The 12,468-nt window shown below is 41.6% G+C and overlaps 1 protein-coding gene across 3 annotated transcripts in view; it reads right to left on the bottom strand.

Moving 5' to 3' along the window:
* Positions 1–12,468, bottom strand: part of CDIN1 (CDAN1 interacting nuclease 1) — a 250,638-nt gene that overhangs the window by 107,985 nt on the left and 130,185 nt on the right. For all 3 annotated transcript variants that reach the window (XM_045288062.1, XM_004712685.2, XM_030884991.2), the window contains 2 exons: positions 1,612–1,677; positions 894–999 (listed from right to left, as the gene is read on the bottom strand). In XM_045288062.1, the coding sequence (XP_045143997.1) occupies positions 894–999; positions 1,612–1,677 (172 nt within the window). The remainder of the gene's footprint in view (positions 1–893; positions 1,000–1,611; positions 1,678–12,468) is intronic.

Genomic DNA, 12,468 nt, shown 5'->3' with positions numbered 1-12,468 from the left:
CCCCCCAACACATAAGCCTATCTTCCACAGATGCTACTACTGTCTCGTTCCTTTAACGATCTGAGCCAATGTCATCTTATGATTGTATTCTTTTTGCTAGCAAGTGACCGAGGGACACAGTTAATCTAAGAAGGTTACTGCTCAACCCACCTTCTTCTCGGAGGGGAAAAATGTGTGATGTGAAAACTTAGGACGGCAATCACAGAAGAAGACAAGGTTGTGACGATTGCATTGTAAATAACAATTGTCTTGTGCTGGAAATAGCATGGTTTGGGAATGAGAGACCAACGCAGAATCTGATAACTAGCTTTATGGAATTTTATCTTGTTCTTGTGGTATCAGCTTAGTTATCTGTAAAATGGGGACCACAGTAGTTTTCCTGTCATTGTGAGAATTAATAAATTGCAGTACCGGACAGGTGGCGTACCAATTCGTGGCTCTCAATGACATTGGCCTCTCCCCACCTCACAGACCACCCGTTTTCTCATAGCTTCTGTTTCTAGGCTTTCGGGACTATGCATAGAAATTAGTAGGTACTTTTTTCTTTTCTCCTGTTGGGAGGCAAATCTTTAAGTTCTAATAGTAAGCTTCAATTTCACATCAGAAGGACAAAATATTCAGAATGTGTATCATAAAATGCACCACATCCTACTATCCATATTTTAAGTGACAATAGTAAATTGTGTAAGTATTAATTTTTGACTTTATTTTTAGAAATTTTTAGTTAAAAAAAGAAATGAAGCAACATGATGAAAATAGAGAAGTTATCAGGGTTTTGCATTTACTAGAAACAAAAGCTACTAGCATTTTTACCAGCTAAACAAAATATTTTTTTTCTAATGAGATTTCAGCCAAGTATCGTTTATCTTAAGAGAAAAATAATGGGACCTTACCTATTCCAGTAGCTCCAGAACTGGTCATGCAGGTAGTCGTGGTGGCTACATTCATCACCAAATGAGGCTTTGCTTTCAATCCAGTGAATTATGTGCCCTTCTACGGCTAAGGGACAAAGCATTACTAATATACAGTAAAGGGAAGACGAGATTGAACATTCTCTACTCTGCCCCGGCTTCTCTACACTTCCCATTAATGAGCGGAGGCTTAGCCACCATCTACGGGTGTAATTATACAACGACGCCTTGTAGATGTATGTTCATCACCGGGGACATGTATGCTACAATCACATCCCTCTTATTTCCATTATCTTCTGCTTCAGCAGTCCTTTCCTGGTTCTGAGACGGCCCGAGCAACTTGACAAGTGATGTGTCAAATGGACCAAAGTGAGCCTGGCTTCTCTATGGGGCTGTGTTCTATAAATTCAGTATTTAGAGAAATGACGTGGAAATGGCCACCCAAACGTCTTCAGGAGACATTTCCATTTCTCAAAGACATGTAGACGTTTTAAGGCAGAGATTTCCTCTGGAGCCATCGTTCTCCGCTTTTATTAATAATCTTTGCTCACTAGGTTACCCATTCAAATGCATTATTATAAAGCAAATCTTCTCTGGTCACACTTGCTCATAATAAGCTATCCATAAAAAACAGAAGGTGTATACAACAACACATCCCTTTTCTCCACAAACAAATATACATCGGGGTTTCTGGACTTACCCACTGGCACTTGTAAGATAAAGTCTGGGGTTTTGTCATAGCCCTTCGCCCGGAGCTGACCTTCACCTAGAGGAAGGGCAAAGACCATCACGTATAGCAGCATTCCACGAGCCAGACAGCAATCCAATGCCTTTCTTTCTTCAAAACGGGTAAAACTTACTAATGCACTCGCACAGATCTTTCTCATGTATGCATACCTATCTTTCTACTGTGTCAGAATAAATGAACTTTCTTAACAAACGTGAAGTATAGTTATAAAAATGCTCCTTTGTCCCTTCTACATTTTTATGTCTTTATTATATACATCATTAGTTCAAATGGTCATACGCTGCTCCCCACCCCCCTTTTTTGTAATTGAAAATACTCAAAGAAATTTTACTTAATGATGGAAAGAAAAGGCTTTTTTCCCCCACTGTGACTATCACTAACGTTATCAGCCAATATTGGCAATTTACAGTAAGGCAAGCACTGTGGCCTGTACGATTATGAAACAAATGCTTTCATTACAGTTAATAAGAAAGTTTAGTTTCAATTAGTGAACTAAGCTTAGATACAAGCAAGGGACAAGGACAATGAGATCACCACAGAGAATTAATTACCCTGCTTAATTCTTTGGGTATGCTATTGTTTCTGGCATTTTCCAGAGTTTTACAACTAGCAATATGTAATTCTGAAAAGCAAAGAGACGTTGAGCGTTTTTCTTCAGTCTGTTCGATTTCCTGATCCTCTGTAAATATCAATGATCCATTCAGAAGGAAACGAAGCAGGAAAACATAGGAAGCTTGACAAAGTTATAAATGGACAAACAAAAACAAACCTAGCCCGGTGCTTGGTACACACACACACACACACACACACACACACACACACACCTTTCAATATTTTCTAAATGCTGTCCTTGACTTCTAATGGCATTACAATGTGATTTCTGAAAAGGGGAGTTCTCCATTAGATTTTGGAGTGACCTGGTCATTCAATTCCAGACATGGCTTTCTGTCTTCACCCAACCTCAACTAATGGCCCCACCAAGTAACAAGGAAGGCTGTGGAGTCTCTTAACACCCACTGGGCTGTTGACATTGTCTGGCTTCCCATTCGCCTTCCTGCATTACCTTTGATTAAAATTAATGGCCCCTTCCCAGTGTTGGGTAGCTTATTTCCAATTCATTTGTCAGCCCAAGAGAGTGGTTTCATGGCCAATGTTCAGAAACTCTGTTTTAGAACACTCTTGTGTACATCTTCAAACGTCAGCATTTTAGGTGTAAATAACCTTTTAGTGACAAATCACATATTTAAACTAGATTTTTAAGCTAAATGCCATTGAAAATCATTATTCCTCAACTATCTAAATAATGAAGGATGACAAAATTCAGAACACTCTCCTTTTCAAGGAATAAAAAAATGTTCCGTGACTATTGAGATGATCAGAAATTATCCTGCTAAGAAACAAGCGAGTTTGGATAACTGCACTGTGATAAACAAGACGGGAGAAATTCCTCTTCCCCTACTGCATTCTGAATGTTGAATGCAAAAGGCATTTGTTAAAATCAACTTAAGCACCTTGAGCTGATGTTTCAAGTAGCCGATGAGCACTTTTTAAATTGGGTTGACATTAAAAGTGATAGATTGATATTTTATTAAAATTGTCGTAGCTAGATCAACCTTCGCAGATGTTAAAGATCTGTTTCAGAAAGAAAAATGGTTATGTTTCTGATAGGAACTCAAAACAAAATTTCAAAGGTCACCAACCAATCCAAAGGCACACACTAAAATCTCTTCAAGAGAGGCGCCGCACTCCTGTTCACAGGGACAAAATTATTAAAGCAACAACTACAATTTAAATTTCATGACTCAACATGAAAACCCAGCCCACACCTAGAACTTGAACACACACCATCCAGCGAGAGTAAGGAAGAGTTCTACTTTTGGGTGGAAAACTGCAGAGGAGGACCAACATACCCTCACACCGACATGACCCACACCCATTTGCCCTTGCTCTCAACAGGAAGTTGATCAAATTGTAATTGTACCCAAAGGTTAGATTCTAAAAGTCTGTGCCACAATCGTGATATGAGTCGTTTTTTTCCCTCTTCGGTAGAAGGGATATTCCAGACATCTAAAATACTATGTATTGAATGGCTTCTCCTTTATTGACTATATATATACATAGATTCCGAAACCACTGATTTTCTTCCTCATTGCCTTCCCTCATTTCAACCCTCACATTGTTTCTTTTATCTTGGAATTTCTAAGAAGAAAGAGAAGAGCAATCGGCAAAGTTCCAAGGAAATGACAGCACCCGGAGGAGGAGTAGCTTATGTGAACAGGTGGGTTTGCTTGCCTGGTTTAGGATGCTGCATTTCTGTTTCGATCACTGATCACAGGGAGATTTTAATGGTCAGATGCATCTATCTGGTCTACTTTCCTGGCCTTTTTACTAGGTTCCTCTCCTGTACCCTAGGCTGAAGGATTTCTCACTTAGATAATCACTCAGACTTTGCGGTATGGGTTTTAAAGTTTGGTTTCTGTGTCAAGGGTCCAATTATTGGACCGTGAGGTTTATGCCTATGTCATCAGCCCCAGTATTCCCACTTTGGCTCATTTTTCTCACCTCTGTACTCTTCTGCATGGGTGGATCTCCCCATACACAGAGCCAGATGGTAATGCTCTGAGGACAGAAAATGTTTCTTTTTCATTAAAAAAAGAAAAAATTCTACTGCACTATTCTCTCCCCAGTAACATGCTTTGCACACCTGCATTTTAATAACGATAACTGAACAAAACACAAGTGTATTAAAAATATATTGTCTTAGAAGCAGCCTACCTCGAGTAAAAAAAATCTGAACTTAACTCTCCACATATCAATAGGATACATAAACACTAAATTTAGATGACAGTTCAATGTTTCATTTGATAACTCTGGCTCTACCTTTCACTTTGGGTTTCAATGATCTGCTGTACATGGTTCTGGCTGCAAAGGAAGGAACTCAACTCTTCTTAATAGTCTTAAGACATTTAACCTTTTTTTCTATGGATCTGTACAATTTTAAATAACAATGGGTTTATCAATTCCTTCAAGCTTCCGTAGAATTCTTCACAAATCAATTTTTATTATGGCTACTCATGTGTTTAGGTTTTCTACCTCTTTTATAGTCAGTTTTGCTAAATTACATATTTTTGGGAATCATGTATCTTAGCCAAGTTCTTATGCTTATTTGCACATATTTGAGCCAACAATGGTTCCTAATTGCAATGCGGTGATTTGCTTGATATGGCTACTCTGGCTGATGGACCCGGGTAAGCAATGGTGAGCGACGACTGCTGATATAGAATTATATAATTCAGTTGTGAATGATTGATAATCATGGTTAGTTGTGATGGTCAACACAGGACTTGATCGGTCATTTTTGCCATGCCATCTCTGAAGCAGGAGGATCTCATTACTAACAAGTAAGAAGAGCCAAGAGAGTGTCTTTGGGGCTCCGAGATCTGCACAGTGAACCTCCTTGATCCAGAGAAAGGAAGCTGTGACAGCAGAGAAGTGGGGGAGGGGCGGCAGTAGCAGAACCAAGAGCCAGAGCACAAGACACAGCAGTGGGCTTCCGGGCTGAAAAGGCAAGCAAAACTGACTGCTTCCAGGCTGGAGGAATGCTTGAGGAGCAGGGTGTCACCAGGCACTGCCCTGGGAGACCTACACTTGCTGACGCCAAGGAGCTAGAGCTGAGTGCCTTTTGGCTGAGCCCTATGGTGAGGTGGGGTGGCCTTTGGGCATTTATTAGCTCTGTAACATTGTCCAGGCGGGACAGAGGTCCCAAGGCCTTGTGGCTGTGAAGTCCAGGAGCAGACGGTGGGCCCGCCTGATAAAAAAAACTGGCCTGAGCATTTGATACGGAATCGAACCCTGCTAACCTCCCTATTCGGCTATAGAAGCCCTGGTGGCACTGTTGGGTAAGCAGTGGGCTGCTAACCTTAAGGTTGGCCACTCAAACCCACCGGTCACTCTGCAGGAGACAGATGAGGTTATCCGCACTTGTAAACATGGACAGCGTCAGAAACCTTATATAGATTTGCTGTTTGTTGGAATCAGCGCAGTGGGATTTTTGTTGGCGGTGCTAACTTCCCTAATTAAGTTCATAACTGTGAGTGGGGTCTGTGGCCATCGCAATGAATAATTGAACTCAGGTGAGAAGTAGAGCGTGTGGTGGGAGGGACAGCTGGGGTTAGAACCGGTGAAGAAGTTTGGAGGCAAGTCTGACCCCAGCCTCATAGGCATTGACCTGGAGCTGATGTGGAGTTTGACTCTTCTTCTTCCTGGGGAAGTCAGGAGGTCAGATACCATCCTCGCCCCCTGCGGTCTTCGAAGTTCCCTGGTAAAAAACTATGTTTCTTGAAGAATAAATAACTAGTGTTCAGAATTAACCAAAAATTTAGAAAGGGGGGAAATCGTGATGGCAACATTATAAAATAAATTTTAGCATAACTTCACAGAATGCTCGGGGATCAGTAAGCAATCAATCTCCAACTCTTTTATAAAAATATTACTCTCTGAATATTCTTTCAAAAAGAATAAAAACGGCTTTTTGTGACACAAGATTGCAAAATCAATGTAGTACATAGAGGCTAGCATAAAAATAGACTCGTTAGCCCGTTCATGAACAAAATGTGGGAATTTTCGACAAAGCTTGCCACAGTGAGTCTGAGCTAGTTTTCAATTACTAAGGAACCTTCCCCTTTGCACAATGAAAGGAGTTAAGTGGACTGACGTGACTCACTAGGAGCTTCCAGTTAGAAAACAGGACACATGCAAATGTCCCCCGGTTCTAGTCCCAGGTTGTCCTGGCACCTTGCCCACCACTCTTAACTCTGGCCAAGTATTTAAATGTGATCATGTGCCACGTTTATGAAACAAGCTCCACTGGCATAGTGCTTAACCTCCTGGCTGCTAGCTGAAAGGTCCGAGGTTCAAGTGCCCAGTTGCTCTCTAGGAGAAGAGGAGGCAAGAGACTTCTGTACCGATCGACAGAAGGAGGTCTACTCCTTCCTCCAGGATCGTGATGAGTCAGAAGCAACTCAAAAGTCATGGGCTTGTTTTGGATCAATTCTTAAGAGTTGCAAAGTGGGAGGGGAAAATCTTGACTTTCTCACAGGAGAGGTAGGTAGCCCTCTCTGTGATACTGCATCGATAACACTGCCTGCGGGGGTAGGCTGAAGTAGGGCCTCTCATGACAGCTTAGCATATTCATTGTCCTCTCTCCAATTTAACCAGAAGTAATAAAACTGCATCCACGGACCATCCAAACCCCAAACCAAATCCACTGCCGTCGAGTCAGTCCTTGTTTCGCAACCCTACAGATGAAAGCAGAGCTGCCTCTTTGGATTTCCAAGACTGAAGGGCTTCACAGGACTGGCCACCCTCATCTTTCTCCTGCACAGCGAAGGCTGGGCTCGATCTGCTAACCTGTGGTCAGCAGGGAAGCAGCTCAATGAGTCACTCACCAGGTCACCAGGGATCCTGTCAGAGATAAGATGGCTATTTAATTTTTAAAAGCACCCCCCGGCTGAAAATTGTTTTTAAGGTGCTAGGCCTGTGTTTAAAGGGCTTCTTTAAAAAAAAAAACTTTAAGGAAGAAATAAATTACACATGCGCAAAGAGCGCTGCAAATGTTAATATCTCCGGCCTTTTAATTACCCTCTCCTCCAAACACCAAAAATATCCAACACAATTAAGTCCTAATTACACAATTTCTTTTTTTAAAATAAAGGGCTGATTTTGAGTCAGCGAAGAAAACACATCTGAAAGCAGTTAACATACACTTAAGAATTACAGGAGAGCAGGGGGCTACCAAGAGATTCTAAAAACCTTTCTTGTTTTGCTAAGTCTTTGAAGAAATAGAGTGACTCACGGAAAAATTGTACAAAATTTCTGTCCCCAGCATTTGCAAATCAAGAGTAATATTCTGACATGGCTTTTTAATCTGTACCTTTGTCAAATATCTCTAAAATGCTAAATTAAGATACATGATAGGATACAAGCATACATATTTGAAAATATACATGCTAAATTTGTGGTGCGAGAACACAAGGCATACATCAAAACTAATGAAAAGGTGCAGTGCATCTTGTCTACTCTAGAATTTTCTTTTCCTATGTTGCATTTTCCAAAATACTGCCTCATTCAATATTTGGAGCCCTGACCTATGGACTCCATCTTTTCACGTTCTCAGTGAGTAAGTTGCACACTCTTTTCTACACAATTCAAGAAGTTAGCAAAGTGTCAGTGGCAGACGTTATTATGATATGACAACCTGTAGCAAAAGGCACACAGAACAAGCATACAAATAACGGGGAGACCGAAAATTCAGCTAAATGAAATCTTCAGAAAACCCCAAATTTCATTACAGACATTAGTTCCAATTTCCCCATCCTCCCTGAAAGCCTCTTATCAAAGCCATTAATAAGGAATACAACTGACTGCTGTGACCCTGTCCGTTGTTTATGTCTTTTGAAGGCAGCACCAGGGAAGAGGGGCGTGCCCAAAGGACTGGGAACAAACATGAGGTCAAGAATCTGGGATCACGTCAAGAGAGGTCAGGCAGCCTCTGATGGCTGAGGGAAGACAGAGACATGAATAGCAACACAACAGGTAAATGGACAGGGTAGACCAAATCTGTCTATATCCTTTTGGTTTTAATACCATACAAAGGCAATTTCAGATTAGTAAAAAGAGCATGTGGGACAGATTGCTGGGAAGACTCTAGCTCTAATGCAGGTTGCTGGGACCAGTGATCTCTGGGAAAAACAGGATTGGAAAGTGAGTAAGCCCTTTGCAACTCCAAACTTCTGCGGAATGGCCAAGTGCTAACCTTTGCCTGAGCCAGTTCCTTGTACTTGTAGTCCCTGATGTCAGACTTTTGGCAGGGTTAGTTCTCTCGGTCCCTGAACCAAGCTCAATGGAATCAGGTATATTAGCATATAGCATTATTATATTCACTTCCAAGACATAAAAAGCCCCCAACTACACAACATACGCGCGCGCGCGCGCGCGCGCACACACACACGTGAAACCAATTATACAATAACAGTAAACGATTATAAGTCTCAAATGCCTTTTCGTCTTAAGAGGAAAACCTTACCCGGAATCTAACTATCTGCAGGGAAAGTATATGTTGTATTTGCTGTCCTGTAGTTCATCCTAGCTGACTTTGTTGATCTACTTCTCTCTACAGCATGAACCTGGTGGGGTGGTCAGTCACCCCCAATCTGACCTCAAGAGTAGATACTTGACCCAGACCAGGTGTTCCGGGCCCTTTCAGAGACGTGCTATGGGACCAAAGAGAACTTCTGATTTTGCTGTGGGATTGAGGAGGCTAAGGACTAAACAAACTATCAGTGGTCAGGGATCATCTCTGCTAGGATGGAACACAGGGCAGCTAATACAATATGAGGGGGTACCCCCTAAAAACCAATGTTCATTGGTGTTTTGATGTGAAGGGCATAGTGTATTGGGAGTTTGTTCCACCAGTTCAGACTTTTAATCAAGATTTCTATGTAAAGGTTCTGAAAAAAGATTGTGTAACAGTGTGCAACAAAAAAGGCCTGATTTGTGGCACACTGGGGACTGGTTTTGTCATCACGACAATGCACCTGCTCATCTCAGTGATGAGATATTTGGCAAAAAATAGGATGTCTCTCTTGCCCCACGCCACCTTACTCACCTGACCTTGCTCTGTGCAACTTCTTTTTTGTGTCTATGAATGAAGAGGGACATGAAAGGACAGCGATTTGGTAACTTAGAAGAGGTGAAAGAAAAAAACAAGGGAAGTGCTGTCAGCCATCCAAACAGATACGTTTGAAATGTTTCCCAGAATGGAATCACAAATTTGACAAATGTATTAAGTGTAATAGAGAGTGTTTTGAAGGTGATAAAGTTGTTTTGTAAAAATATTGAAATATATAGCTTTTAAAAAAATTTCCATTTGGGGGAGGGGGATACCCCCTCAAATATAGCTTTCCCGGCAGAAAATTAAGTACACGGTAGGGCTTTCCTCCCTAAGAAAGAAGCCGAGGTCCAGGAAAGTTGAATAGAAGAAGGGAATAAAGGGTGAGATACTGGGACCATTGTTTTTTATCTTCAGATTCTATATATGCATAAAAGGTCGCTCTCTCTCTCTGTCACTCTCTTTTACTTCCCAGGAATATATCTGAACCAATACATCCTCCTGTTTAGTATGTGTGTGATATAGTTTGAATTGAATTTCTGCCACTTACAATCAAGAGTTCCAATATAGCATCATTGGCCAGGAAAGCAGACAATCAGCAAACATGAATGATCTAACCTGGTGAATGGCAAGTGGAACAAGAAGACTATCATAATAAGCAGACAGGATAACCTTTCTTCAAAGTTCCAAAGAACATGTCTGCTTTCAACCACACACAAGCCATACAGCTCTTTCTTTCTTGGCCACAGGGAGAGGTGCACACAACATTCACTCAGGGAGACTGAGAGTCGGATAATCCATTGCTTTGATAATTTCTCTGGTAAGGAGAGAAGAGACCCTATTCTCCAGACCCCACACCCTGAATTTCATTCTCCCATTACCCTGAAAACAGTGTCTTATTTTTAACCTTTAGATCAGGGGTTCTCAACCTGTGGGTCGCAACCCCTTTGGGGGCTGAATGACCCTTTCACAGGGGTTGCCCGATTCATAACAGTAGCAAAATTACAGTTAGGAAGTAGCAACAAAAATAGTTTTATGGTTGGGGGTCACCACAATATGAGGAACTGTATTAAAGGGTCGCAACATTAAGAAGGTTGAGAACCACTGCTTTAGACATAGATGCTTTTAAATAGTTGCCTTTCGAAAAACTCAACCATTTCACTTCCCTTCAGCCTATATAATCATATGTTTTATTTCTAGTGTCTTAGTCTCTGCTGCTAACATCTGCATATAAACACAATCTTAGCACTCTAAATCTCATCTGCTCCCGCCGCCCATTCTTCACCTGCAGTCATAATCCCTGCTTGTCACATCACGATCACTTCCCCGGCAGAGCACTGCTGCTTCAGGTGGGGAATAAAGTAGCAGGAGGCGATGAACTCTTGGAAACGAAGATCCTAATTTCTTACAGCAAGGGACAGCCTTCTCTAAGCCTATTTGGCTTTCCAGAGGATACCCCTCTGCAGCCCCACAGAGCAATCCATGACGGTCACAGAAGCACTACGTACAATATGCTGGTTTGTTGTTGTCATAAGCCAAGATCAAACATGGTGGGAAGGAGGGAAGGAGAAAGTAAACGCCTCTCAGGTGTCACTCAAAATAATTGTTAGCTTCTACTAACAGGGCTACATTCACTGGGAAAAAATTAAGTATCTCCAGAGCTATCCTTAATAAGGCAAACTTAACAAGAAAATGCACCAGACGATGGCTGTGGGAGTCACTATTGAAAGGCCCTCTGACCTGAAGGCATGCCAACCCCGATAGGGCCAATGGTTCTATCCTCAGTCTTTGGTATCAATTCTTTCAAACGTTTCTCCAACAGTGCCAACGGTCTTGTCGTCTTTCCACTCTATTGCTAGTCCTGTTTTCCTCCATCTTTATGACCAACATTCTTGAAAAAGAAAACCCGAGGGGTGGGAATAGGAGAATATATGTATATACACATATATATACATGTATCACAGTCTCATCAATCACTTGAGAGGTATAAATCAAAATAACTTCACTAGCTGGTAAGATATTTTTTTCTTCCATTGCTATTAGCCATAGGGTGCTGCCTTATCAGATAAGTGATAAGGAAGGTCCTAATGCTTAACTTAAAGCTTAGTATTTAATAGCACATCCGAGAATGGGAATGGGCAGTGCATTCTTCATATTTCCTGGGGCATGAAACGCTGATCAATAAATGCCCATTTCAAATTAATTATCCATGGAAAGAAGATGTGGCATGTATTTAAACCGACTTTAAGGGTTCAGGTGGTCTCCATGCTTGACTCAACTTTATTTTTTCAATCCCTCAGGATGTCTTGGAACCCTGGCGGCATAGCGAGGTATGTGTTGGTCCGCTAAATGAAAGGTCAGTCGTTTGAACCCACTAGTCACTTTCTGCTTCCATACAGATTGGCAGCTTTGGAAACCCAGGGGGGTGGTTTCACTCTGTCCTATAGGGTGTCCTGTGAGTTGGAATCAACTCGATGGCAGTGGGTTGGCTGGAATGATGTCTGCCTACAGCAAAGACTGAAAAGGCACCTGTCTGCTCCTGGGCCGACAAATGAAGATGGCAATAAAGACGGCCAACTTAATGAGTTCCAGCAGGCAAATCCTGGTGAGAGAGCAGATGAGTAAGGAAACATAAAATTCTTTCCAACTTTGGGGAAAGGCCCTCAAGAGCCAATAGTAGCTTGTGGTGGTAGTGGGTCTGATGGGTGGTTTGAGCTGCTGAATGCACAGTTGATGGTCTGATATGCAAATAATAGATTCATTTAAATTTTTTTCTTAAGAAGAGTCAATAGCAGCTGTGAATATTTGCTATAATCTATACTTCTCAAAGATTTAATAAAAGCATGATCACAGCCTTGAGTGCATTTATTCTCACCAATACAATCAAATGAGCATCTATAGCGTGAGATATCATAGAAATAGGCTTGCATTCTCCTTGGGAAGGAGGTGGCAATGAAAGGTCCATGGCTGTGAGCATTGGGAGGGCTGGCATTGCTCATAATCACGTCCATAACATAACTAACTAGCATAGTTCCTGGCACGTAGAGAGCACACTCAACAAATGTTAGCTGAAAAGAAGAAGGAATAATAAATGAAAGAATTACAACGACTTTCTCAGCAGTGGATTGTGAGAGAACAGG

Source organism: Echinops telfairi, unplaced genomic scaffold (assembly GCF_000313985.2).
Source record: "Echinops telfairi isolate 266 unplaced genomic scaffold, ASM31398v2 ScPeMD7_18;HRSCAF=68, whole genome shotgun sequence".
Lineage (NCBI taxonomy): Eukaryota > Metazoa > Chordata > Mammalia > Afrosoricida > Tenrecidae > Echinops > Echinops telfairi.
Note: the sequence above shows the minus strand (reverse complement) of the source record. Positions and strands in the feature narration are given on the sequence as shown.